This window comes from Delphinus delphis, chromosome 10, assembly GCF_949987515.2.
Source record: "Delphinus delphis chromosome 10, mDelDel1.2, whole genome shotgun sequence".
In the NCBI taxonomy this organism is placed as follows: Eukaryota; Metazoa; Chordata; class Mammalia; order Artiodactyla; family Delphinidae; genus Delphinus; species Delphinus delphis.
In genome coordinates, this window is record NC_082692.2 from 61,339,027 (window position 1) to 61,362,936 (window position 23,910).

At 45.4% G+C, this 23,910-nt stretch overlaps 1 protein-coding gene across 1 annotated transcript in view; it reads left to right on the top strand.

Annotated features, from left to right (window-relative positions):
* SCN5A (sodium voltage-gated channel alpha subunit 5) overlaps positions 1-23,910 on the top strand; it is a 103,422-nt gene that overhangs the window by 62,205 nt on the left and 17,307 nt on the right. The window contains exons 17-21 of the mRNA XM_060021402.1: positions 2,747-3,187; positions 4,643-4,804; positions 7,469-7,589; positions 8,503-8,657; positions 23,365-23,538. Of these exons, the coding sequence (XP_059877385.1) occupies positions 2,747-3,187; positions 4,643-4,804; positions 7,469-7,589; positions 8,503-8,657; positions 23,365-23,538 (1,053 nt within the window). The remainder of the gene's footprint in view (positions 1-2,746; positions 3,188-4,642; positions 4,805-7,468; positions 7,590-8,502; positions 8,658-23,364; positions 23,539-23,910) is intronic.

Genomic DNA, 23,910 nt, shown 5'->3' on the forward strand with positions numbered 1-23,910 from the left:
GGGATTTTAGGTGATGTGAGTACTGTGGGCTACAGATTCCAGAGCCCTTCTCCAGACCTGCCTGCTTTCTCCTCCCATGTGACTTAACCAGGCCAAGTTGGGGTCGGTCTTCCTCAGCCTCCATAGGTGGAGCCCAGAGAGGAAGCAGAGTGCACAGTGCCAGTGGAACCCAGCTCTTTGGCGGGCCCTGCAACCCCCCTCCCATCCCCTCAAACCTGCCGCCCCTCAGGGAGCCCCTCACTCAGCCCCTGGCACAGCTCTGGGGCTGCCAGACTCTGTGTGTTCCAAGGAGGATGCGAGTACACAGCGCTTTCAGCCCAGGGCCAGGCTGAGCTGCCCTCACGCACACACAGCCTGCGACTTCCGAGCAGATCTGCCTGGGGATGAGAAGATTAGAGGCTGCTGGAGGAGGGAAGCTAACGCAGCCCACGCGGCCCCCTCCCTGGCTGCCTCAGGAATTGGGCTGCTTCGGGGCGTGGGTGGAAGCAAGATTGTCATTGAAATGGGAAGTGATCATCAGGCAGGGGCTGGGGAGCAGCAGTGTGATTGACAGGGAAAGCACTGGAAGCAGCCGAACTTCTGAAGCCGGCGGCAGGGGAGGCCCTAGCATCTTCTGTGGGTGGACAAGGCTGCCCAGGCACCCCCTGCCCTGCCCCCAGCCTGGCCCCAGATGCCTGGAGGTCAGGGGATGTGAACCCAGGGTGGGCTACCAGGAGCTGAGGCAGGCCAGGCCTGGGCCAGTGTGGACAGAGGCCGGGAGCCTGGCCAGAGGTCAGTGTAGACAGCAGCTCTGCATCACATCACATGTGTCACCCCTCCAGTGACGACATAAAAGAGACTGCCAGGTGTCAAAAGTGATCATCTCTCTGTGGAGATAGAACAGGAGAGCCTACTCCTTAAGCTTTCCATACTGTCCACATGAATGTTAATGTTTAAAGCAAAGGCACGTTTCTGAGGCCTGGCACTCCAACCTTGCCCACTGCTTTCGCCAGAATTCTCACTCCCAGCTCTCTAACAAGCATGTCTCAGGGGCTTGTAAGAAGCCAGAGCAGGGACTCAGATTGGGTGTCCACCTTCACACACCACTCTGCTATAGGGGCCCCCATTCAACTGGACTCCCTTCTGGGAGTGGCTGCGGAGGGGAGACCCGAGCCCAAGGTGGGGAGATTGTGTCTCTGTCCTGTTGGCCTGGCGATGCTCATGAGCCGGTCTGACCCCTGTGTGGAACGAGCCCACCACCATCTTCAGCTACCCTCCCCAAGCCCAGTCCCTTGTCACTCGGTAAAAGTTCTCTTTTTTAACAAAAGCTAAAACTTCACACTTGCAGGGTGGTTTAACAACAAGCAGTAGTCCAGAACCATCCAAAGACAGAGAGATTTTTCAAACCCCCCTTAGGGACGGACATCAAATCCATAACCCCTAATAAATAACTTAAGTAAAGACTGTGTGTTCCGGCACCTCTGAAGCCTCAGCCCCAGGTCCCTCTCCTCTATCCAAGTGTCTAATCCTGCACGCAGCACCCATCCAAGCACCCCTCACTGCCTGGACACAACTCTGTCTCAGTAGCTTGACCCTACAGGTGCCCAGGCCCCCAAGGGCTGCCACCTGGCCTCTTTTCCTGGCATCGCCCTCTTCTCTGCTCATTCTCCCATGTCCTTCACCTGGAAAGCATGGTCGGATCTGGGGAGAGTGGAGAGTGCTCCACAGCTGGAGCCCCAGATCTTTGAGTGGTGACCCAGCTTCAGTGGGGAACTCAGAGACATATCACTGCCCCTCCTTCACCAACAGATGCAGAGGCCTCTTGCCAGGAAAGCCCCAAGAGCAGATGGGTGATGGATGAATGAATGAATGGACGGGTGGGCCTTGCTGATCCCAGATTGGATCTCACTTCCCAGGGAGCAGCCCTGTGCTCACCCTGACCTCACTGCCCCCCATTACCCCCAAGACAGCAAGGCCCCATCTGCAGGCTTTGACATCAGATGAACCCATGGTTCTCCCATTGAACCTGGGCCAACACCCAAGAAACATGGGTTTGAACGCCCTCAATTCAGACTGTATCTGAGTCCTTGGGAGGAGGGATTGATTCTGGCAGTGAAACGCTGGAAGGAGGACCTCAGTTCTTCTTTGAAGAAAGAATTCAGCAAAGAGACCAAGATTGTGAAAAAGATAAAAGCATGTATTAGAAGCAAAGTACATGTGGAAAAAACAAAATATCTGTGGAAGAAACAAAGTAAGTGTGGAAAAAACAAAGTATGTGTGGAAGAGCACACAGGCAAGCTCAGAGGGAGGGGCTTAGGTTGCTTCAATAGGGCCAGTTTTCCGGATTTTTTTTCTGGCCAATTCTCTTCAGATCTGGTCCTGGTGTGGGCACGCATCTCTCAGCCAAGATGGATTCCAGCTTGCGTCTTCTCCCTCCTTTTGTCCTTCCCCTAGACTGAGGACCTTCTCTGAGCATGTGTCAGGCCAGGAAATCCATGAGAAGACACCCAATCAGGGCCCAATGCTCCCGCTGGTATCCCAACTGAAGCATCAGCAGGAGACCAGCTGCAGCTGCTCAGCCTGGGCCTATCGCCTACCTCAGGATGAGAATTTGTCTTTCCTTTTATAGCCAAACTCTATATTCAGGAGTATGGGGGGTTAGGATGAGAGCCTAGGGCCCAGGGCTTAAGCCTCGAGCTGTCTGCCTCTGGCAGTGCTCATCATAGCCCCGAGGCTGAGCACGCAGGGCACGGCATTATCTCCACAGGTCCTGAACCTCTTCCTGGCTTTGCTGCTCAGCTCCTTCAGTGCAGACAACCTCACAGCCCCTGACGAGGACGGGGAGATGAACAACCTCCAGCTGGCCCTGGCCCGCATCCAGCGGGGCCTGCGCTTCCTCAAGCGGACCACCTGGGACTTCTGCTGTGGGCTTCTGCAGCAGCGGGCTCAGAAGCCTGCAGCCCTCGCCACCCAGGGCCAGCTGCCCGGCTGCATCACCACCTCCAGCCCCCCACCACCCTCAGAGACAGAGAAGGCGCTGCCAGCCCGCAAGGAGACACGGTTTGAGGAAGGCCAACGGCCAGGCCAGGGCACACCCGGGGATCCGGAGCCCGTGTGTGTGCCCATCGCCGTGGCCGAGTCAGACACGGATGACCAAGAGGAGGATGAGGAGAAGAGCCTGAGCACAGAGGAAGAGTCCAGCAAGCAGGTGAGCCCCATCCCACATCCCAGCCCCGCACCGTGTGTGCAGCACCTACTGTCCAGGGGACCCAGCCTCACTCAGAGCATCTGCCCCAGCAGGTGTGGCCTGGAGAGAGAAGACAGGCCATCCCCCAAAAACCAGCCTCATGGAGGCGTGCTGAAACCAGCTCTCAACCCTCTCTCCCCAGCCCAGCCCAGCCCAGCCCAGGAGGGCATCTTGGGAGGGACTGCTGTCCATCATTCATCCCCTGGCTGGTCACGGGCAGCTAATTGTACAGAAAGGGAAACTGAAGCACAGCAAGAGAGAGAAGAGAGAGACTTGCTAGGAGTTCCTCATGCGTCTAGGACAGAGCTAGGACACCTGGCCCCCAGACCCTGCCCTGACCTTGTCACCTCCAGGACTAACAAGGTGGAATGTCTTGGTGAGGGAGGAATGTGGCCTCCAGACCTCCCCACTGCCCCTTCCCCTCCTCCCAGGCCCAGGGCTAATTCTGAGATTTAAAAATAAGCATCCCTAAGATGGCAGGTGTCAGAGACAGCACTATCTTATCTCCCAACCTGTTATTTTTAACACTTAGGACTAGAGTCTGGACAAACGGAATGGTACCCCTCACCGCCACCCCAGCTCCCTCAGTTTTCTCATGGCCTGAGCTAGGCTTAGATGGCTTCTCCCTATAGGTCTCAGGTCAAACAGCGAGGACTGGTTCTCTCTGTTTCGTTGGGCCCATCCTGGCCGCTTCCTCAGGGCCTGCACTGGGTGGGTCTGGCTGAGAAGAGCAGCTGTTCCCTTGCATGGAATTTGATCTGAGGCTCCAGGCTTGATTCCACATCCTCCTGCCTCCCTGTGGTCCCAGAGGCCAGCTTCTGCCCTTTCAGTCGGGCTGCAGGACAGCCACAGTGTCGGTTGGGGGAGGGGGAGCGTTGGCGTTGCCAGGACCACAGCTTCCAATTAGCTCCAGGACGTTCCCAGCATAGGAGTGGAATTCCGCCTGCCTCTCCTTTTCCTCCTCCTTTCCTTCTCTTGAGCCTTTTGGCCCTGGCTCCCTGGGGCCAGTGTGTGTGTGTGTGTGTGTGTGTGCGCGCGCGCGTGCATGTGCGTGTGCGCACGCGCTCACACGTGCGGGCACGCAAGCAAGCTGGGGTGCCATGGGAACTCCTGGGAAAAGTCAGCATGTCCTTCCTAAGTAGAGTTGCCAGCATCTGGGAGCTGGGCATCATAGCCCAGCTGTACCCTTCAAGGAGTGGGAGGAGAGGGAGATTTGTCTAGCCTTAGGCCCTTTGCCCGAACCTATCAGGAGCCTCCTTCAGCCTCAGGACGGCCGAGGGAGGGGTCTTCAGTGAGATGAGACCTCATGAAGAGGGCAGGAGGCAGTGCCCCGCTGCATGGGCAGGGCCTGAAGCAGAGCCAGGGTCCTAGAAATACTCCGACCTGGTAGCTCATGGGCTGGGGGGGTCTCTTCAGCAGGAATCCCAGCCTATGTCTGGCAGCCCAGAGGCCCTCCCGGAGCCCAGGTCCTGGAGCCAGGTGTCAGAGACCACCTCCTCTGGGGCCGAGGCCAGTGCAGCTCAGGCAGACTTGCGGCAGCAGCAGAGAACAGAGGCCCCAGCCCCAGGGTGCAGTGAGGTAATGCACACCTTTGTCCCTGAAGCCGGTGGGGCACTGCTGCTGGGACTAGAGGCCGTGAGAGTCCCTGGGCACAGGCCTGCATTTGCTGCTGGGAACCACAGCCACCGTCACAGCCAGTGTGGGAGACCCGTCTGCGGAGCGGGGCATGGGCAGCCCTGTCCTGTTAGGGGAGACACGGCTTGGGGACCAGAGCCATGGGGAATTTCTGGAAGCAGCCCCTCAGGACCACGATGCAGGACTAACCCCAAACTTCTGCTTGTTCACCCCCTCCTCACTCGGTTCCTGTGCTTTGGTCCTGTCGGCACATGTTTGTCCTGTGAATCAGCCCATCCCAGGGGGCTGTGGGAGCTCTGAGAACAAGTTCTTGGCACACAAGCCACCAGCTGCTTCTCACCTGGAGAAAAGCAGAGGCAGCAAACACAAGGCCTGCTGGAGGGCTTTGGGACATAAAAGGGTTTTAATTTGAATTTGCTACCAACATTTAAAACCCAGAAGCTTTTGTGTAAAAACATCTGCATTTCTGATTTCTCTTGAAAAACAAAAGTTGCAAGAAGAGCCGCCCTGCTGGAGACGAGTGGTAACCGCCGCCTCCTTGACACCGGCTGGAGCGCTCCGGTTTGCCAGTTCCCACCTGCCTGCCCTCATTCCATCACCTACCTGGCCCTGTAAACATTTGAGTTTGCAACCCCTGAGCTAACTGGACTGTGGCACAGCTGACTACACCCCACCTCGGCTCTGCCAAGCACCAAGGAAGATGGAGGTCATATGTTCAGAGACAGCACTCAGGGGCCCTTGAACTGCTGCCTGACCTCGGTCCTCATCCCGGCAGCTGTGACTTGCTCCAACAGGATATTTCTCCTTTGCCTTGTTGCTTACGTGAGATGGGCCCATTGGAGGCTTTGTGATCATGGCCAGTTTGTAAGCACGAGGGCCAGTCATCCTGACTGTACAGGTCACACTTCTCCCCCTGGAGAGTCTGACACACCAAGGCTTGTGGGAACAGGAAGACATAGGAGGAGCAGAAGGTCACGGACAGAAGAAGCTCCTGTACTAGAACGTTGACCTTTGAACGAGTTTTGTAACTTCATCACCTCTTCAAATCAGGTCACGGTGGGAACGAGGGAGAATGAGGTGGGCTGGGGCTTTCCTGGGCGAAGGACACCTCATCCCATCTGCAGCGGGATTCTGAGAACTTGTCCTCCCACGTGACAGCTCCAGTGTCTGAAAAGAAAAGCTGCATGAAGACCTCTGACTGTGCCTCTCCCAGCTCAGTGCCGCTCAACGAAGCTGGGAGAAGGACATGACCCTCAAAGCCACGGGAGACCACCCTGCACCCAGGAGCACTCTCTGCATTCTCACCAGGGTCCAGCCCTTCCTTATCGCAAACCTCAAGGTTAAAGAGGACTTTGAGACAGCGGTGGAGGTGGAGTGAGTAGTGGAAGGAAGGGAAAAGAAGGCAACTTTGAGAGCAGAGGCTGCCCAAGAACTCAAACCAGCTCGCCCCTAAGTGGAGTGGAGCTTGAGTGGCATGAGGCTGGCCAGTTGCGCTGGGGAATGTAGACGTGATCTGAAGCAAATGAAGGCTGCCCTTCCTTTACAGAACCCCCTTCCCCACCATACTTATCATTAAGGTGGGCTCCTAGAAGCAGAGCTGGAGCCTGGCTTCCTGTGCTGATGTTTCGTTGAGGGAGTGCCCTCAGGAGAGACCCATAAGGAAGTGAGAGAAGCAGGATGAGGCAAAAGAAGCAGCTCCAGATGGCATGATGGCTGGATTCCAGCCTCAGCTTGGTGTCCTCCATATCAGTCAGTCACTAGGCGTCAGCCACCCCTGGCTTCGATGTAACCACCAAGCCATTTCCAGGGATTGCAGGTCCCTGGCTAAAGACACTTTTCTGGAGAAGGGGCTGGCTAAACAGTATTCATGGCAGCTGGAGGTGGGTGCACTGGCCCAAAGAGGGGAAGTGGGCAGAACTACAATACCCCTATACACTGGCACCCCACATGTGACACACACAGACACTCATAAGGGCACCTGCACACACCTCTCTATAATCAAGTTATGTGGGATCAGGGCAGCAGAACCCTGCACAGCCGGGCAGGAAAGCTTCCAGCACCTTCTCACTCTTGTTCCAGGCTCTGTGCATCACACCAGCACCCACATGAATTGAGTGAGAAATGTGGGCTGGGTTGCTGGCCTGTCCTTTGCATGTCTGACCTGGTACCTGTGTGTGCCCATGATCCTGGCTCTGACTCTGTTCTGGGTGTGGCATGCCTGTTTCCTCTGTGTGTGCCGAGCTGACACTCTGTGTCCGTGTCCCAGTGTGTGTCCCTGTTGCACCCCATGTCTGTTTTACTTCCACCTGGATGCCTTCCCCATTCCCAGGGTTTTCCCAGAACCCTTCCCCGACCCCCTGTACCCTGCCCTAGACACCAGTAGACCAGAATCACAAACTCAGGAGCCCTAAGGTCCAGGCTAGGTGACCTTCATGGGAGGTTCCCATCCACCCGGGCTCAGATTCCCCAGGTGTGCAATGGAGGATAGTCTGGGCGCCTCCACTCTGGGAGCCCCAGGCTCCCACAGACTCTGGGCCTGAGGCTGGAGGCTGCTACACAGCCCACACTCATGCCCTCACCCACCCTACCCCACGGTCCTGCCCACAGACACATGAGAACAGTTATTCTGAGGGGAGCACAGCAGACATGACCAACACTGTTGACCTCCTGGAGCAGATCCCCGACCTCGGAGAGGACGTCAAGGATCCAGAGGACTGCTTCACTAAAGGTACTGCCCTGGATGGGCCTCTGGCCCAGCCTCAGCCCTGCCCACCGGGGCAGGAGGACCTGCAGCTCCTGGGGGTAGAGGGCCATGTCGCACCCCACTCTGACCTGGGTGCCTGCCAATTTTCCCCCATTCTTCGAGACCCTGGGGGCCCCTCCACCTGCCTGTGACATGAGTCATGGCAAGTGTGCCCGTGACGTGCTGGGCTGGGCCGCTGTGGGTCGGCTGCGTGTGTGGGACGGTAGCATGACCAGGTGTCTCCACAGCGGCAAGGACTGGATCTAATTCCCCCTGTTCCCTCAGGCCCTGGCACGGCACCTGGCATATAATAGGCCCTCTGTAAATATTCAAGGTGGGTGTGGCATGTGGCTGTGCTGGTGATTGGCATCTAGAGCTTTTATGAATCCATGGTATATTCGGAGGGCCGCTGGGGATAAGATGAGGGTTTGCCCTCCATGTGGCACATCATTTGGGGCTATCAGTGAGGAGTCTGCCCTTCCTAAGGCTCAGAAACTGCAAACATGGAGAAAGACCAGGGACACAGCACCCCAGGGGGTTCTGGTACATTCCCCCAGGGGGAGAGTTTCCTAGATGAGCACAGGGCAAGCTGGAGCTCATCCCAACCCCAGCCTTGCCCCTGCCCAGAACTGCCAGGCCCTTCATCTACTTACTGGTTGCCTAGTTCATCCAGCTTATCCACAGGGTACCTGCTGAGTGTGGGCTCCTGAGGGCGGCACTCAAAGTCACCCCTCCCTGCCACCCACCCCCTGCCACGGCCCCACCCACCATGTTACCCAGTTCATTACCCATCATTGTAACCTCTTTCAGTCATTCTTTCAACCATTCAACTTTCTGCCATCAGATGTGGGCATTTGCAGGCCCTGGACTGGGTCTGACTCCTCTCCCTCCCCCAAAGGCTGTGTCCAGCGCTGTCCCTGCTGCACCGTGGACACCACGCAGGCCCCAGGGAAGGTCTGGTGGAGGCTGCGCAAGACCTGCTACCGCATTGTGGAGCACAGCTGGTTCGAGACGTTCATCATCTTCATGATCCTGCTCAGCAGTGGAGCGCTGGTACCCTTCTGGGGATTGGGCAGGGAGGTATGGAGGAGGAGGGGAGGTAGAGAAAGGAGATCTCCAGCTGGAAAACCAGGTCAGAAACTGGGGCGGAGCCTCTGTTGAAAATGCATTCCCCCAGGGCCTCAGATCAGGACCAACTCATAAACTGTCAACACGCACAGCACATATGGAGGTCAGAGCAGAAAGGGCTCACAGAGGTCGTCTCTCCAGGCCTCCTTGTTCCACAAAGGGAAGTGATTTGCCCAGATCACAGTGCACAGCTGGCATAGGTCGCAGGTCACCAGTCACCTACACCCAAGCCCTGGTGACACACCCACCTGCACACAGCGTCAGACACTCCATCAGACTGGTTCAATGCAATTAACAATGCAGGCTGATATTACACTGGTAGCTCCACTCATTCCGTGTCTTCTAGGGCTAGAGGCCAAGCTATGTAGTTCACGCATTATCACATTTAATCCCCATAGCAACCCTTTGTAGAAACATTAAGTAACTCACCCAAAGCCCCACCACTTACAAGCAGCAGATGTGGCATTTGAGCCAAGAGAGTCAGATTCCGAGTCCTTTGTCTTGACTTTCCATTTGTTCAATAGATCTTTACTAAGCTCTCCTTGTATCTAGTGGTTCTGTGAGCCGTGGAGGAGCAATAGGAGGAAGAGACTCTGGCTCTGGCCTCAGGGGCTCCCAGTCTAGTTGGAGAAATCAGATTCAGCAGGTTTGAGATAGTCAGATATCAGTTCGAGAGAGTTGAGTAAGAATGGAGTAGATGACTCAGGGTGATGGGAGGTCAGGGGGAACTGGAGCAATCAGGAGGACTTCCTGGAGGAAACAGATGGAACTGGACTATGGAAAATAGGGAGGTTTGGTGAGGCCGGGAGGAGCAGTGAGGCACTCCAGGGATGCCCTATCTGGTTCCCAAGTACCTTATTCATCTCTCAGAGCCCTTCTAGGAGATGGAACAGCCCTGGAGAGGGTTGTGAAAGGTGCTGGGGGGCAGAGAGAAGGGTGATCAGAACAAACAGAAACTTTCCTAGCCCAGAGGGAGCAAGCACCTGATATTGTTGAGGAGTTTAGAACCCCATGGGTGAGCAACTAACAAGGAATGCTTTAGACTATAGAGAGGGAGGGGGCCGCTCTGATCCCAGGCTGTTTGCCTCCAGCACATGCTGCCTCCTGTCGGGGCAGGCCATGGGGAGACATTGCAGCTATCACTTCTAAACCTCTGGGCCTCCCATCCCACCCTGTACTGCCCTGCCCCTGTTCCAGAGTGGGCCTGGAGCCATGGCTTGCAGGCTACATGCTGTTTTACCATCAGCAGCTAGAGCCAAATCTCTGTAGGCTTCAGAGAAGGAGGATTTGACAATATGTTAACGAGTTTTGTTTTTAAACAGCCACAAACAAGGGCAGCCAGAGCCATTTAGTCTGGGCTGTGGAGGAAAAGCTCACTAGCATAAGTGAGGAGGAGTTTTGGCAAGCGAATGGTGAATCTCATCAGGGTAGAGAGCCAAGCACTGTAAAAAAAAAAAAAAAAAAAAAAAAAAAAAAAACATCAATGATATACAGAGAAAAAGAAGTCAGAGTGTGTTATTTAAAGTTATAAACTTGTTTAACAGAAAGCAGAGTATGTATCACTTTGAAATTGCTGAAGGGAAAAAATTTTTAAGGACACAGAGATTTTACAGCAAAAGATAGGGGGAAAAAAGGAACAAGGAAGCATTAAATCAGGAAACAATATGGCAAAGGCAAGATCAAGCATGTGTTTTAATAATAAATGTAACTGGATAAAATTCATCTTTTAAAAGAAAAGGACTCTAAATGGACTGAAGAAAAAAATCTTCAGCTATGTGTTCTCAAATGACAAATCTGAAACACTGTGACTCAGAAATAGTAAAAGGAAATAAGATATAGCAGACAAATGCAAACAATGACAACAAAAATCAGAGTGTTTTTGTTTGTTAATGTTAAACAAGGTTGAATTCAAGGTAAAAATTGAGATAAAACAAAGAGGGTCCAACCTATAATAAAAATACAACTATTATGAATATTGCTTGGGATTTCATAGCACTTATACAAAGCAAAATCAGAAAAAAAGTGGCAACAGTGCAGTAGTACAGTGAGATTTTACCACACTTCTATTAGTGCTTGACAAATCTAGTAGAAAGAACAAGACAATGAGATATGTAAAAAATATGTATAGTTAATAAATTTGACCTAACATAATAAAAATAATAGCTAACACTTAAATAGCACTGACTATGTGCCAGGCCCTATTGTAACATTTTACAAACATTAATACATTTAATTCTCATAATAACCCTGTGAAATAGGCACTGTTTTACAGATAAGAAGACTGCGAAGTGTAGCAAAAATAGAAAGATTAAAAACAAACCCTTAAAAATGTAAAAGTTATTCTTAAACTTTGGATCAAACAGAAAATAGTTTCATGGTGGGTTCATGGGTGTTCATTATATTAATAAGTAAGCAAATAAATAGAGACTATTCATGGACTAAAGATGACAGTGTGTCATAAATCAAAGATTACAGTTCAACCAGTTTTGTCCACATGAAATCTAGAAAAATAAGAACGGAAAAATAGAGGTATAGAAAAAACTTCGACTTGGGAGAGGGGGAAAGAAACTAGAAAATAACAGTATCAGTAATACTGCATGTGGGATGCAGCCAAAGCTGTAATGAGTAAAATTAATAGACTTAATCATTTTCATTATTAAATAGAAAGAATAAATTCATTAACTCAAGAAATTAGAAATACAACAACAAATTAATCTTAAAGAAAGCAAAGGAGGGACTTCCCTGGTGGTGCAGTGGTTAAGAAACTGCCTGCCAATGCAAGGGACACGGGTTCGAGCCCTGGTCCAGGAAGATCCCACATGCCATGGAGCAACGAAGCCCGTGCACCACAACTACTGAGCCTGTGCTCTAGAACCCCCGAGCCACAACTACTGAGCCCATGTGCCACAACTACTGAAGCCCACGTGCCTAGAGCCTGTGCTCAGCAACAGAGAAGCCACCACAGTGAGAGGCCTGCACACCACAAGAGTAGCCCCCAGCTCACCGCAACTAGAGAAAACCCCTCGTGCAGCAATGAAGACCCAACACAGCCAAAAATAAATAAATAAATAAACAAATGTAAAAAAAAATTTTTAAATAAAGGGAATAATTAATAAAATAAAAACACAAATTAATGAATTAGAAAATAAATAGTAAATCTGATAAAATTTCCAAAGCTGATTCCTTCAAAAATTAAAACAATTAAATAAACCACTAGGTCTAATCTCTTACATCTCCAAGAGTGGATTCTTTCATATTTTCAAGGAAGAAAATAATTTCAATCCTATTTAAAATCTTCTAGGGTATGAAAACAGATGGAAAACCTACAAATTCTTTTTATGAAAGCTAAATAGTGCTGATTTTTAAAACCTTAAGTATACCAGAAGTAAAACCACAGACCAGTTTTCATACTCTATACTAGTGAATAGTGATACAAAATTCTTAAAATACATGCAAATAGGATCCAGTAAAATATTTGAAAGACTAAATGAGTCATAGCTAGGTATATCCTAAAGAGTCAGAACGATGCCCTACTAGGAAATCTATTTATATGAGTCAGACAAAGAAAAACCATATAATTGTCTCAATGAATGCCTGATTTTTAAAACTTTGGTAAGAATAGAAATAAAACATATTTCCTTTACTTAATGAAAAACTTACTTTCAAATTAACTTTTCCCATCATCATTAGTAGTAAAGCACTAGAAACATTTTTATTAAAGTCAGGAATAAGAAAAGGATGATTTAACTACCTTTTAGCTGTTTTTCATTATTTAATAATAATCTTGAAGTACTAGCCAGTGCAATTAATCAAGAAAATTAAACATACAGTATAAAAATCAGAAAAACAGAAGAATTTAAGTTAATATATTCAAGTATAAAATGAGTTTAAAATAATAGAAATATATCATTACTTGTAGATAGTGATTGCTTAGAAAAATTTTAAAAACTATTAAAAATATTATATGACCAGTTATAAAACAAATACACAAATAATTGTTGCTGTTGTTTTATACTAACAGGAACCACTTAGTCACAAGTAACATTTCTCCAATAGTCCTTACATGCCAGGCATTGTAGCCATAAAATAATTGGGAGTGAATATAACATGGAATGTATAAGAGGTACATGAAGAAAACTATTAAACTTGCCTAAGGAGAGTGTAAAAGAAGACAAACGGATAAACATACTATAAATATACTCTCGTCTTGGGCAGAAAGACTGTATTAGTTCCTAAAGCTAATGAGTTATTAAACTCAAGGCAGTAATAAATTTCTAACATTTTAAAGGGAATTTGACAAAACATTGCTTAAGTTTGTCTTAAATATTATGAAAAATGGCCAGGAAAATTCATATGACACTAATTCAGAAATAGACCAAGACAGTAGTAGAACCACACCGAGGTTGGAAATACATTTAAGCAAATATAGAAATGTGGTAGATGATAGTGTTGACTTCTACTGTGTGGATTCTTTAATAAAGTGTTAGGACACTTGACTAGTCACTCTGAAAAAAAAATTAAAATATATATTTGCTCCAACCAAAATATATTAGATTTAAAAAATTGTAATATAAAACAATGAAATGAGAAAGGAAGGAAGGAAGGGAGGGAGGGAGGAAGGAAGGAAAGAAAGAAGGAAGGAAGGAAAAAAGGAAAAGGAAAAGGAACGTCATTTTTTTTCTATCCTTGGAATAGGCAAGTGCTTTCTTTTTGCTTTTTTCTTTTCATTTTTTTTCATATGTACCTCATTTAAAATTTTTTTGTAGTATTTTTTTATACATTAAAATTTTTTATTTATTTATTCATTCATTCATTCTTTATTTTTTGCTGCACCGGATCTTAGGTGTGGCATGCAGGATCTTTGTTGTGGCATGCGGGATCTTTAGTTGCGGCACGCAGACTTCTCAGATGCAGCACATGGACTCTTAGTTGCAACATGCAGACTCTTAGTTATGGTATGCATTCAGGATCTAGTTCCTGGACCAGGGATCCAACCCAGGCCCCCTGCGTTGGGAGCACAGAGTCTTACCCACTGAACCACCAGGGAAGTCCCTATAGTCTTTTTTTAATTAAATTTTTATGCTACATTGGAGTATAGTTGATTTACAATGTTGTGTTCATTTCAGATGTACAGCAAAGTGATTCAGTTATAAATATACATATATCTATTCTTCTTCAGATTCTTTTCCCATATAGGTTATTACAGAATATTGAGTAGAGTTCCCTGTGCTATACAATAGGCCCTTGTTGATTATCGATTTTATATATAGTAGTGTGTATATATCAATCCCAAACTCCTAATTTATCCCTCCCCCCCACAACCTTTCCCCTTTGGCAACCATAAGTTTGTTTTTTCATGTCTGTGAGTCTGTTTCTATTTTGTAAATATGTTCATTTATATCATTTTTTTTAGATTCCACATATAAGTGATATCATATGATATTTGTCTTTCTCTGTCTGATTTCACTCACTATGATAATCTCCAGGTCCATCCATGTTGCTGCAATGGCATTATTTCATTCTTTTTTATGGCTGAGTAATATTCCATTGTATATATGTATCACATCTTCTTTATTCATTCCTCTGTCGATGGACATTTAGGTTGCTTCCATGTGTTGGCTGTTGTAAATAGTGCTGCAGTGAACACTGGGGTGCATGCATCCTTTTGAATTATGGTTTTCTCCAGATATATGCCCAGGAGTGGGATTGCTGGATCATATGGTAGTTCTATTTTTACTTTTTAAGGAACCTCCATACTGTTCTCCATAGTGGTTGTACCAATTTACATTACCACCAACAATGTAGGGGGGGTTCCCTTTTCTCCACACCCTCTCCAGTACTTACCGTTCGTAGACATTTTGATGATGGCCATTCTGACTGGTGTGAGGTGATACCTCATTGTAGTTTTGATTTGCATTTCCTAATATTTAGTAATGTTGAGCATCCTTTCATGTGCATTTTGCCATCTGTATGTCTTCTTTGGAAAAGTGTCTATTTAGATCTTCTGCCCATTTTTGATTGGGGAGTTTATTTTTTTGATACTGAGCTGCATGAGCTGTTTGTGTATTTTAGAGATTAATCCATTATTGGTCACTTTGTTTGCAAATATTTTCTCCCATTTTGTGGGTTACCTTTTTTGTTTTGTTTATGGTTTCCTTTGCTGTGCAAAAGCTTTTGAGTATAATTAGGTCCCATTTGTTTGTTTTTATTTTCATTACTCTAGAAGGTGGATCCAGAAAGATATTGTTGCAATTTATGTCAACGAGTGTTCTGCCTATGTTTTCTTTTAAGAGTTTATAGTATCTGGTCTAACATTTAGGTCTTTAATCCACTTTGAGTTTACTTTTGTGTATGGTGTTTGTTAGAGAATGTTATAATTTCATTCTTTTACATGTAGCTGTCCAGTTTTCCCATCACCACTTATTGAAGAGACTGTCTTTTCTCCATTGTATAGTATTGCCTCCTTTGTCTTAGATTAATTGACTGCAGGTGGGCTTATTTCTGGGCTTTCTATTCTGTTCCATTGATCTATATTTTTGTGTGTGTGCCAGTACCATACTGTTTTGATTACTGTAGCTTTGTAGTATAGTCTGAAGTCAGGGAGTCTGATTCCTCCAGCTCCGGTTTTATTTCTCAAGATTGCTTTGGCTATTCAGCATCTTTTGTGTTTCTATACAAATTTTTTAAAAATTTTCTAGTTCTTCAGTAAATAACATTGGTAATTTCATAAGGATTACATTAAATCTGTAGATTACCTTGGGTGGTATGGTCATTTTGACAATATTGATTCTTCCAATCCAAGGACATGGTATATCTTTCCAACTGTTTGTTTCATCTTCGATTTCTTTCATCAGTGTCTTATAGTTTTTGGAGTACAGGTCTTTTGCCTCCTTAGGTAGGTTTATTCTTAGGTATTTTATTCTTTTTGAGACGATAGTAAAGGGGATTGTTTCCTTAATTTCTCTTTCTGATCTTTCATTGTTGGTGTATAGAAATGCAACCGATTTCTGCATATTAATTTTATATCCCGCAACTTTACCAAATTCACTGGTGAGCTCTAGTACTTTTCTGGTAGCATTTTTAGGATTTTCTATGTATAGTATCATGTCATCTGCAAACAGTAACAGTTTTACTTCTCCTTTTCCACTTTGATTTCCTTTTATTTCTTTTTCTTCTCTGATTGCTGTATCTAGGACTTCCAAAACTATGTTGAATAAAAGTGGCAAGAGTGGACATCCTTGCCTCGTTCCTGATCTTAGAGGGAATGTTTCAGCTTTTCAGCACTGCGTATGATGTTAGCTGTGGGCTTGTCATATATGTACTTTATTATGTTGAGTAGGTTCCCTCTATGCCCATGTTCTGGAGAGTTTTTATCATAAATGGGTGTTGAATTTTGTCAAAAGTGTTTTCTGCATCTGTTGAGATGATCATATGGTTTTTATTCTTCAATTTGTTGATGTGGTGTATCACACTGATTGATTTGTGGGTATTGAAAAATCCTTGCATCCCTGGGATAAATCCCACTTGATCATGGGGTATGATCCTTTTAATATATTGTTGGATTTGCTTTGCTAGTATTTTGTTGAGGATTTTTGTATCTATGCTCGTCAGTGATATTGGCCTGTAATTTTCTTTTTTTGTGGTATCTTTATATGTTTTTGTTATCAGGGTAATGGTGTCCTCATAGAATGAGTTGGGGAGTGTTATCCTCTGCAATTGTTTGAGGTAGTCTCAGCAGGATAGGTGTTAATTATTCTATAAATGTTTGATAGAATTCACCTGTGAAGCCATCTGGTCCTGGACTTTTGTTTGTTGGAAGTTTTTTTTTTTTTTTGCAGTACGTGGGCCCCTCACTGCTGTGGCCTCTCCCGCTGCGGAGCATAGGCTCCGGACACGCAGGCTCAGCGGCCATGGCTCACGGGCCCAGCTGCCCCGCGGCATGTGGGATCCTCCTGGACTGGGGCACAAACCCGTGTCCCCTGCATCGGCAGGCGGACTCTCAACCACTGCACCACCAGGGAAGCCCCAATTTCATTACTTGTGATTGGTCTGTTCACATTTTCTATTTCTTCCTGGTTCAGTCTTGGAAGATTGTACCTTTCTAAGAATTTGTCCACTTTTTCCAGGTTGTCCATTTTATTGCCATATAGTTGCTTGTAGTAGTCTCTTATGATCCTTTGTATTTCTGTGGTGTCCACTGTAACTTCTCTTTTTTTTTCATTCCCAATTTTATTGATTTGAGTCCTCTCTCTTTTTTTCCCTTGATGAAACCTGGCTAAAGGTTTATCAATTTTGTTTATCTTTTCAAAGAACCAGCTTTTAGTTTCATTGATCTTTTCTACTGTTTTCTTTGTTTCTATTTTATTTCTGTTCTGATCTTTATGATTTCTTTCCTTCTACTAACTTTGGGTTTTGTTTGTTCTTCTGTAGTTGCTTTAGGTGTAAGATTAGGTTGTTTATTTGTGATTTTTCTTGTTTCCTGAGGTAAGATTGTATTGCTATAAACTTCCCTCTTAGAACTGATTTTGCCATGTCCCATAGGCTTTGGGTCATTGTACTTTCATTTTCATTTGTCTCTAGGTATTTTTTGATGTCCTCCTTGATTTCTCCAGTGATCCTTTGGTGGTTTAGTAGCATATTGTTTAACCTCCACATGTTTGTGTTTTTTACAGTTTTTTTCTTGTAGTTGATTTCTAATCTCATAGTGTTTTGTTTGAAAAAGATGCTTGATATGATTCCAATTTTCTTAAATTTACGGAGGCTCACTTTGTAGCCCAGCATATGGTCAATCCTGGAAAATATTCCATGTACACTTGAGAAGAATGTGTATTCTGCTGCTTCTGGATGGAATGCTCTATAAATATCAGTTAAGTCTATCTGGTCTAATGTGTCATTTAAGGCCTGTGTTTCCTTATTGATCTTCTGTCTGGATGATCCGTCCATTGATGAAAGTAGGGTGCTAAAGTCCCCCACTATTGTTCTGTTACTGTTGATTTTTCCTTTTATGGCTGTTAGTATTTGCCTTATATATTGGGGTGCTCCTATTTTTTGTAAGTATATATTTTGGGTGCATATATACTTACAATTGTTATATCTTCTTCTTGGATTGATCCCTTGATCATTTTTGTGTGTCCTTCTTTGTCTCTTTTAACAGTCTTCATTTTAAAGTCTATTTTGTCTGATATGAGTATTGCTACTCCAGCTTTCTTTTGATTTCCCTTTGCAAGGAATACCTTTTTCCATCCCCTCACTTTCAGTCTGTATGTGTCCCTAGATCTGAAATGGGTCTCTTGTAGGCAGCATATATATGGGTCTTGTTTTTGTATCCATTCAGGCAGTCTGTGTCTTTTAGTTGGAGTGTTTAATCTTTTTACATTTAAGGTAATTATTAATATGTATGTTCTTATTACCATTTTGTTCATTATTTTTGTTTTGTTTTTTTTAGGTCTTTTTTCTTCCCTTCCTCTTTTGTTCTCTCCTCTTGTGATTTGATGACTATCTTTAGTGTTGTGTTTGGATTCCTTTTTCTTTTCCGTGTGTGTATCCATTATAGATTTTTGGTTTGTCGTTACCATGAGGTTTTGCTATATCAGTCTGTATATATACAAGGTTGTTTTAAGTTGCTGGTCTCTTAATTTCAAATGCATTTCCAATATCCTACATTTGTACTCTCCTCTTCTCACAATTGCTGGTTTTGATGTCATATTTGTGTGTGGATTATTTCCTACCTTTACTGCATGTTTGCTTTTACCAGTGAGCCTTCCCATTTTAAATTTTCTTGTTTCTAGTTGTGGCCTTTTCTTTTCCACCTAGAAAAGTTCCTTTAACATTTGTTGTAAAGGTGATTTGGTGGTGCTGAATTCTCTTAGCTTTTGCTTGTCTGTGAAGCTTTTGATTTTTCCATTGAATCTGAATGAGAGCCTTGCTAGGTAGAGTATTCTTGGTTGTAGGTTTTTCCCTTTTATCACTTTAAACATATCATGCCACTCCCTTCTGGCCTGCATAGTTTCTCCTGAAAAATAAGCTGATAACCTTATGGGGATTCCCTTGTATGTTATTTGTTGCTTTTCCCTTGTCACTTTTATATTTTTTCTTTGTCTTTAATTTTTGTCTGTTTGATTAATATGTGTCTTGGAGTGTTCCTCCTTGGGTTTATCCTGTATGGGACTCTTTGTGCTTCCTCCAAATATTTTCTCAGGCCCTTTCTCTCTTTCTTCTCCTTCTGAGATCCTTGTAATGTTGGTATGTTTAATGTTGTCCCAGAGGTCTCTTAAACTGTCTTCATTTCTTTTCATTCTTTTTTCTTTATTCTGTTCCACAGCAGTGATTTCTACCATTCTGTCTTCCAGCTCACTTATTTGTTCTTCTGCCTTATTTATTCTTCAATTGATTCCTTCTAGTGTATTTTTCGTTTCCGTTATTGCATTGTTCATCTCTTTGTTCTTTAAATCTTCTAGCTCCTTGTTGAACATTTCTTGTATCTTATCTTCTGTCTGTGCCTCCATTCTTTTTCCAAGATCTTGGATCATCTTTACTTTCATCACTCTGAGTTCTTTTTCAGGTATATTTCCTATATCCACTTCACTTATTTGTTCTTCTGGGGTTTTATCTTGTTCCTTCATCTGGAAGATATTTCTCTGCCATCTCATTTTATCTGACTTTCTGTTTTTATGGTCTCCATTGCTCAGGCTTCAGGATTGTAGCTCCTCTCACTTGCAGTGTTTGCCCCCTGGTGGGTGCAGTTGGTCCGGGGGCTTGTGCAGGCTTCCTGGTGTCAGGGATTGGTGCCTGCCCACTGGTGGGTGGAGTTGAGTCTTGTCCCTCTGGTGAGCAGGGGTGTGTCAAGCAGCTGTTAGCTCAGGACATCTTTAGCCAGCCTGTCTGCTGATGGGTGGGGCTCTGTTCCCACCCCGTTGGTTGTTCGGCCTGAGGCATCCCAGCACTGGAGCCTGCAGGATGCTGTGTTGAGCCAGGTCTCAGTACCAAAATGTTGACCTTTGGGAGAGCTCATGCCGATGAACATTCCCTGGGGCCTCTGCCACCAGTGTCCTTGCCCCCACAGTGAACCACAGGCAACACTTGCCTCCTCAGGATACCCTCCAAGACCCAGGTAAAAAAGACCTAAAAAAAACAAAACAAAAATAATGAACAAAATGGTAATAAGAACATACATATTAATAATTACCTTAAATGTAAAAAGATTAAACACTCCAACTGGTAGGTCTGGCCCAGGCTCCTATGGTGTCACTGCTTTGCCCTGGGTCCCAGTGCACATGAAACCTTGTGTGCACCCTCCAAGAATGGAGTCTGTGTTTCCTCCAGTCCCGTGGAGCTTCTGTACTCAAGCCCCACTGGCCTTCAAAGCCAAATGCTCTGGGGCCTCCTCCTCCCAATGCTAGACCCCCAGGCTGGGGGAACCTGATGTGGGATTCAGAACTCTTACTCCTGTGGGAGAGCCTCTGCGATCTAATTATTTTCCAGTTTGTATGTCATCCACCTGGCATGCATGGGATTTGACTGTATCGCAAAAGTGCCCCTCTTACCATCTTGTTGTGGCTTCTTCTTTGTCTTTGGATGTAGAGTATCTTTTTTGGTAGTTTCCCATCATTTTTTGTCGATGGTTGTTCAGCAGTTAGTTGTAATTTTGGTGTTTTCATGAGAGGTGATGAGCTCAAGTCCTTCTACTCTGCCATCTTGTTCAGGGAGTCTCTGGCAAGGACTTTCTTAACATGATGCCAAAGGTTTTACTAAATGAAAATCATAACAAATGATATAAATATATTAAATTATATAATTGAAAGTAAAGTGTAGAACTTCAGTACGGTAAACAAAAGTAAACAAAATTTAAAGGCACAGAACTAGGATAAAGTATATAAAACAAAGAGTTAATGTCCCCAAATAAACCAGACCATCAAGTGAAAAAATAGGTAAAGGACATGAACAGGCAATTTATAAAGAGAACACTGCAAATATCCAAGGAAATGATGTCAGTATCACTAGTAATAAGATAAATTAAAATGTAACAAATACAAATTTCATTCATTAGTCTGGGAAATGTGACAAAGGAGAAACTGCACCAGTATGGGTGGTGGGGAAAGAGCCACATTCATGCACTGTGGAAGGAGTCTCAAATTGGTGTCCCTTTTTGGAGGTCCTTTTCCTAATCTGTACCAAAAGTATAACTTTGACCTGGCACCTCAATTCTAGAAATTTATCCTCAACATAATCAGACACTGTGCTCATTGCAATGTTGTTTCTACTAGGGATAAATTGGAAACAATGGCTAAATTAACAGTAGTATATGCAAGTAATGAAATATTATACAGCCTTTAAAAAGAATGATAGATCTTGTATGTATTCACATTACTTAGTAGGTAAATATTCACAAAAGATTGTTTCATGGAAAAAAATTTTAAAGCAAAATATTTTAGCCTGTTTATAAAATCGTGCACTCAAATATATACACACAAATAGTGAGGGCTGAAAGAATGTTAACCTAAATGTTAGCAGAGGTTACTTTAGTGCCATAAAATTGGAGATGCCTTTTATTCTCTTTTTTAATCAATTTTTTTAATTGAAGTATAGTGATTTACAATGTTTGTTAATTTCTGCTGTGCAGCAAAGTGATTCAGTTATACATATATATACATTCTTTTTTTTATATTCTTTTCCATCATGGTTTATCATAGGATATTGAATATAATTCTCTATGCTGTACAGTAGGACCTTGTTGTTTATCCATTCTGTATATAAAAGCCTACGTCTGCTAACCCCAACCTTCTACTCCCTCCCTCTCCCAACCCATCCCCCCCACCTTGGCAACCACCAGTCTGTTCTCTATGTCTGTGATTCTGTTTCTGTTTCATAGATAGGTTCATTTGTGTCATATTTCAGTTTCCACATAAAAGTGATATCATATATTTGTCTTTCTCTTTCTGACTTACTTCACTTGGTATGATAGTCTCTAGTTGCATCTGTGTTGTTGCAAATGGCATGATTTCATTCTTTTTTATGGCTGAGTAGTATTCCATTGTACATATGTACCACATCTTCTTTATCCATTCCTCTGTTGATGGACATTTAGGTTGTTTCCATGTCTTAGCTATTGTGAATAGTGCTGCTATGAACACAGGGGGTGCATGTGTCTTTTTGAATTATAGTTTTGTCTGGATATACACCCAGGAGTGGGATTGTTGAATCATATGGTAATTCTATTTTTAGTTTTCCGAGGAACCTCTGTATTATTTTCCACAGTGGCTACGCCAACTTACATTCCCACAAACAGTGTATGAGTGTTCCCTTTTCTCCACACCCTCTCCAGCATTTGTTATTTGTGGACTTTTTAATGACGGCCACTCTGACCAGTGTGAGGTGGTACCTCATTGTAGTTTTGATTTGCATTTCTCTAATAATTAGCAGTGTTGAGCATCTTTTCATATGCCTGTTGGCCATCTGTATGTATTCTTTAGAGAAATGTCTATTTAGGTCTTCTGTCCATTTTTTGATTGGGTTGTTTGGTTTTTTGTTGTTGTTTATTCTCTTTTTTTATAATTTCTGTATTATTTCATTTTTTATAGGACACATACATTTTTATACTCAGAAAAAAACAGGCCTACTTTCTGTCTTGAACAACTCCCAAAGTCCATTTTGGGGCCTGAATTATCCTGTTGTCATATCTACATGGACCAGATTAGCTATGTGGTCTGCTAATCTGACTGCTGACAGCACCGGCCCCCTGGATCACTGTAGCTCACAGGGGCCCTGCAGTCAGACAGGGAGGCCCAGAGCGACAGGTGGAGGCAGCTCCCTGGGGCCCTCAGTGACGCATTCAGTTGCCTAGACTGGGAGCCTCAGAGCACATTCTGGATAGGGGAAGGTAACTCAGGAGGGGCAGGTACAGATCAGAAGCCTGGAGTTAGAAGAGGGCAGCGGGGCCATCTGAGTCTCTCTGTTGGCTCGGGGATTTGGCTTGAGGCAGCAGTGAGGAGGTGGGGAAAGACCGACAACTTCTAGCATTTTAGGAATGTTGACTCCCAGATGCTGAGGATTGCAGGAGGTTTGACTTCATCTAGTCCTGTGTTTCCTAATCTTCATATCTACAAACCGCCTTTACTATCATTTCTTTAAAATTTTGCCTTAAATGAACATTCACTGTTTTTTTGTTTGTTTAAATAAGTTTATTTTAAAGGGCAACTTTGAATGATTGTTGTCATTGGAAACAAATATTGTTTCCTATGAAAAGTAGGGAATTGCCAAAGTAAATTGAGTAAAAACACAGTGGAGTAGAGGGGGTGGGGAAAGTGTGTGCTGTTTCTAGCAGCAGGCCTTGAGCTGTTTTAGAGAGGTCTTAACAATGCACTAGCACTGAACTGAGACTTGCTCTTTAAAGTGAAGGAAGAAGCATTCTCACTACTCATTCTGCCTTGTTGTCCACACACCACATAACATCATTTCCTAACCCAGCAATGGTGCACACGCGGCTCAGAGGGCACACTCAGGAATCCCTTCCACGACATGGCTCCCCTCTGCCCCGCTCTCCTGGGCAGCAGATACTGTCAGAGATGAAGGCTTGTGCGGAGTGGGACTGGCTGGGTCAGGATATCATGTCTACCTTGTCTACCCTGGTCTGCAGGCCTTCGAGGACATCTACCTGGAGGAGCGGAAGACCATCAAGGTCCTGCTGGAGTATGCCGACAAGATGTTCACCTACATCTTCGTGTTGGAGATGCTGCTCAAGTGGGTGGCCTATGGCTTCAAGAAGTACTTCACCAATGCCTGGTGCTGGCTCGATTTCCTCATTGTGGGTGTAAGTGTGGCCCCTGAAGGGAAGAGAGGAGGGGGGCGCCCGTTGCCAGTGTGAAAAGGAGCTGAGGCCGAGGGACAGAAGGACAGAAGGACAGGGCAGCAGGAGACAGCAGGACGAAGTGGAGCATCTTGGCTGTGCCACGGGGTGGGCAAAGGGGCAGGAAGCCTGAGTCTGGGGTCACAGAGCGGATACCTGGGCTCTGCCATCAAAACCCCCGACTGGGGACACAGGGAAACCTAGGCTTCTGGGAGAAACTATACTCACCACGGGGGATAGTGAAGTGCAGTTCCTGCAACGGTGTGAGCCAGGGTAGGAATGGGGTCCCACCTTCTCAGGACGTCCAGAAGGGGGAGCGATGAGCCCGTACTGCAG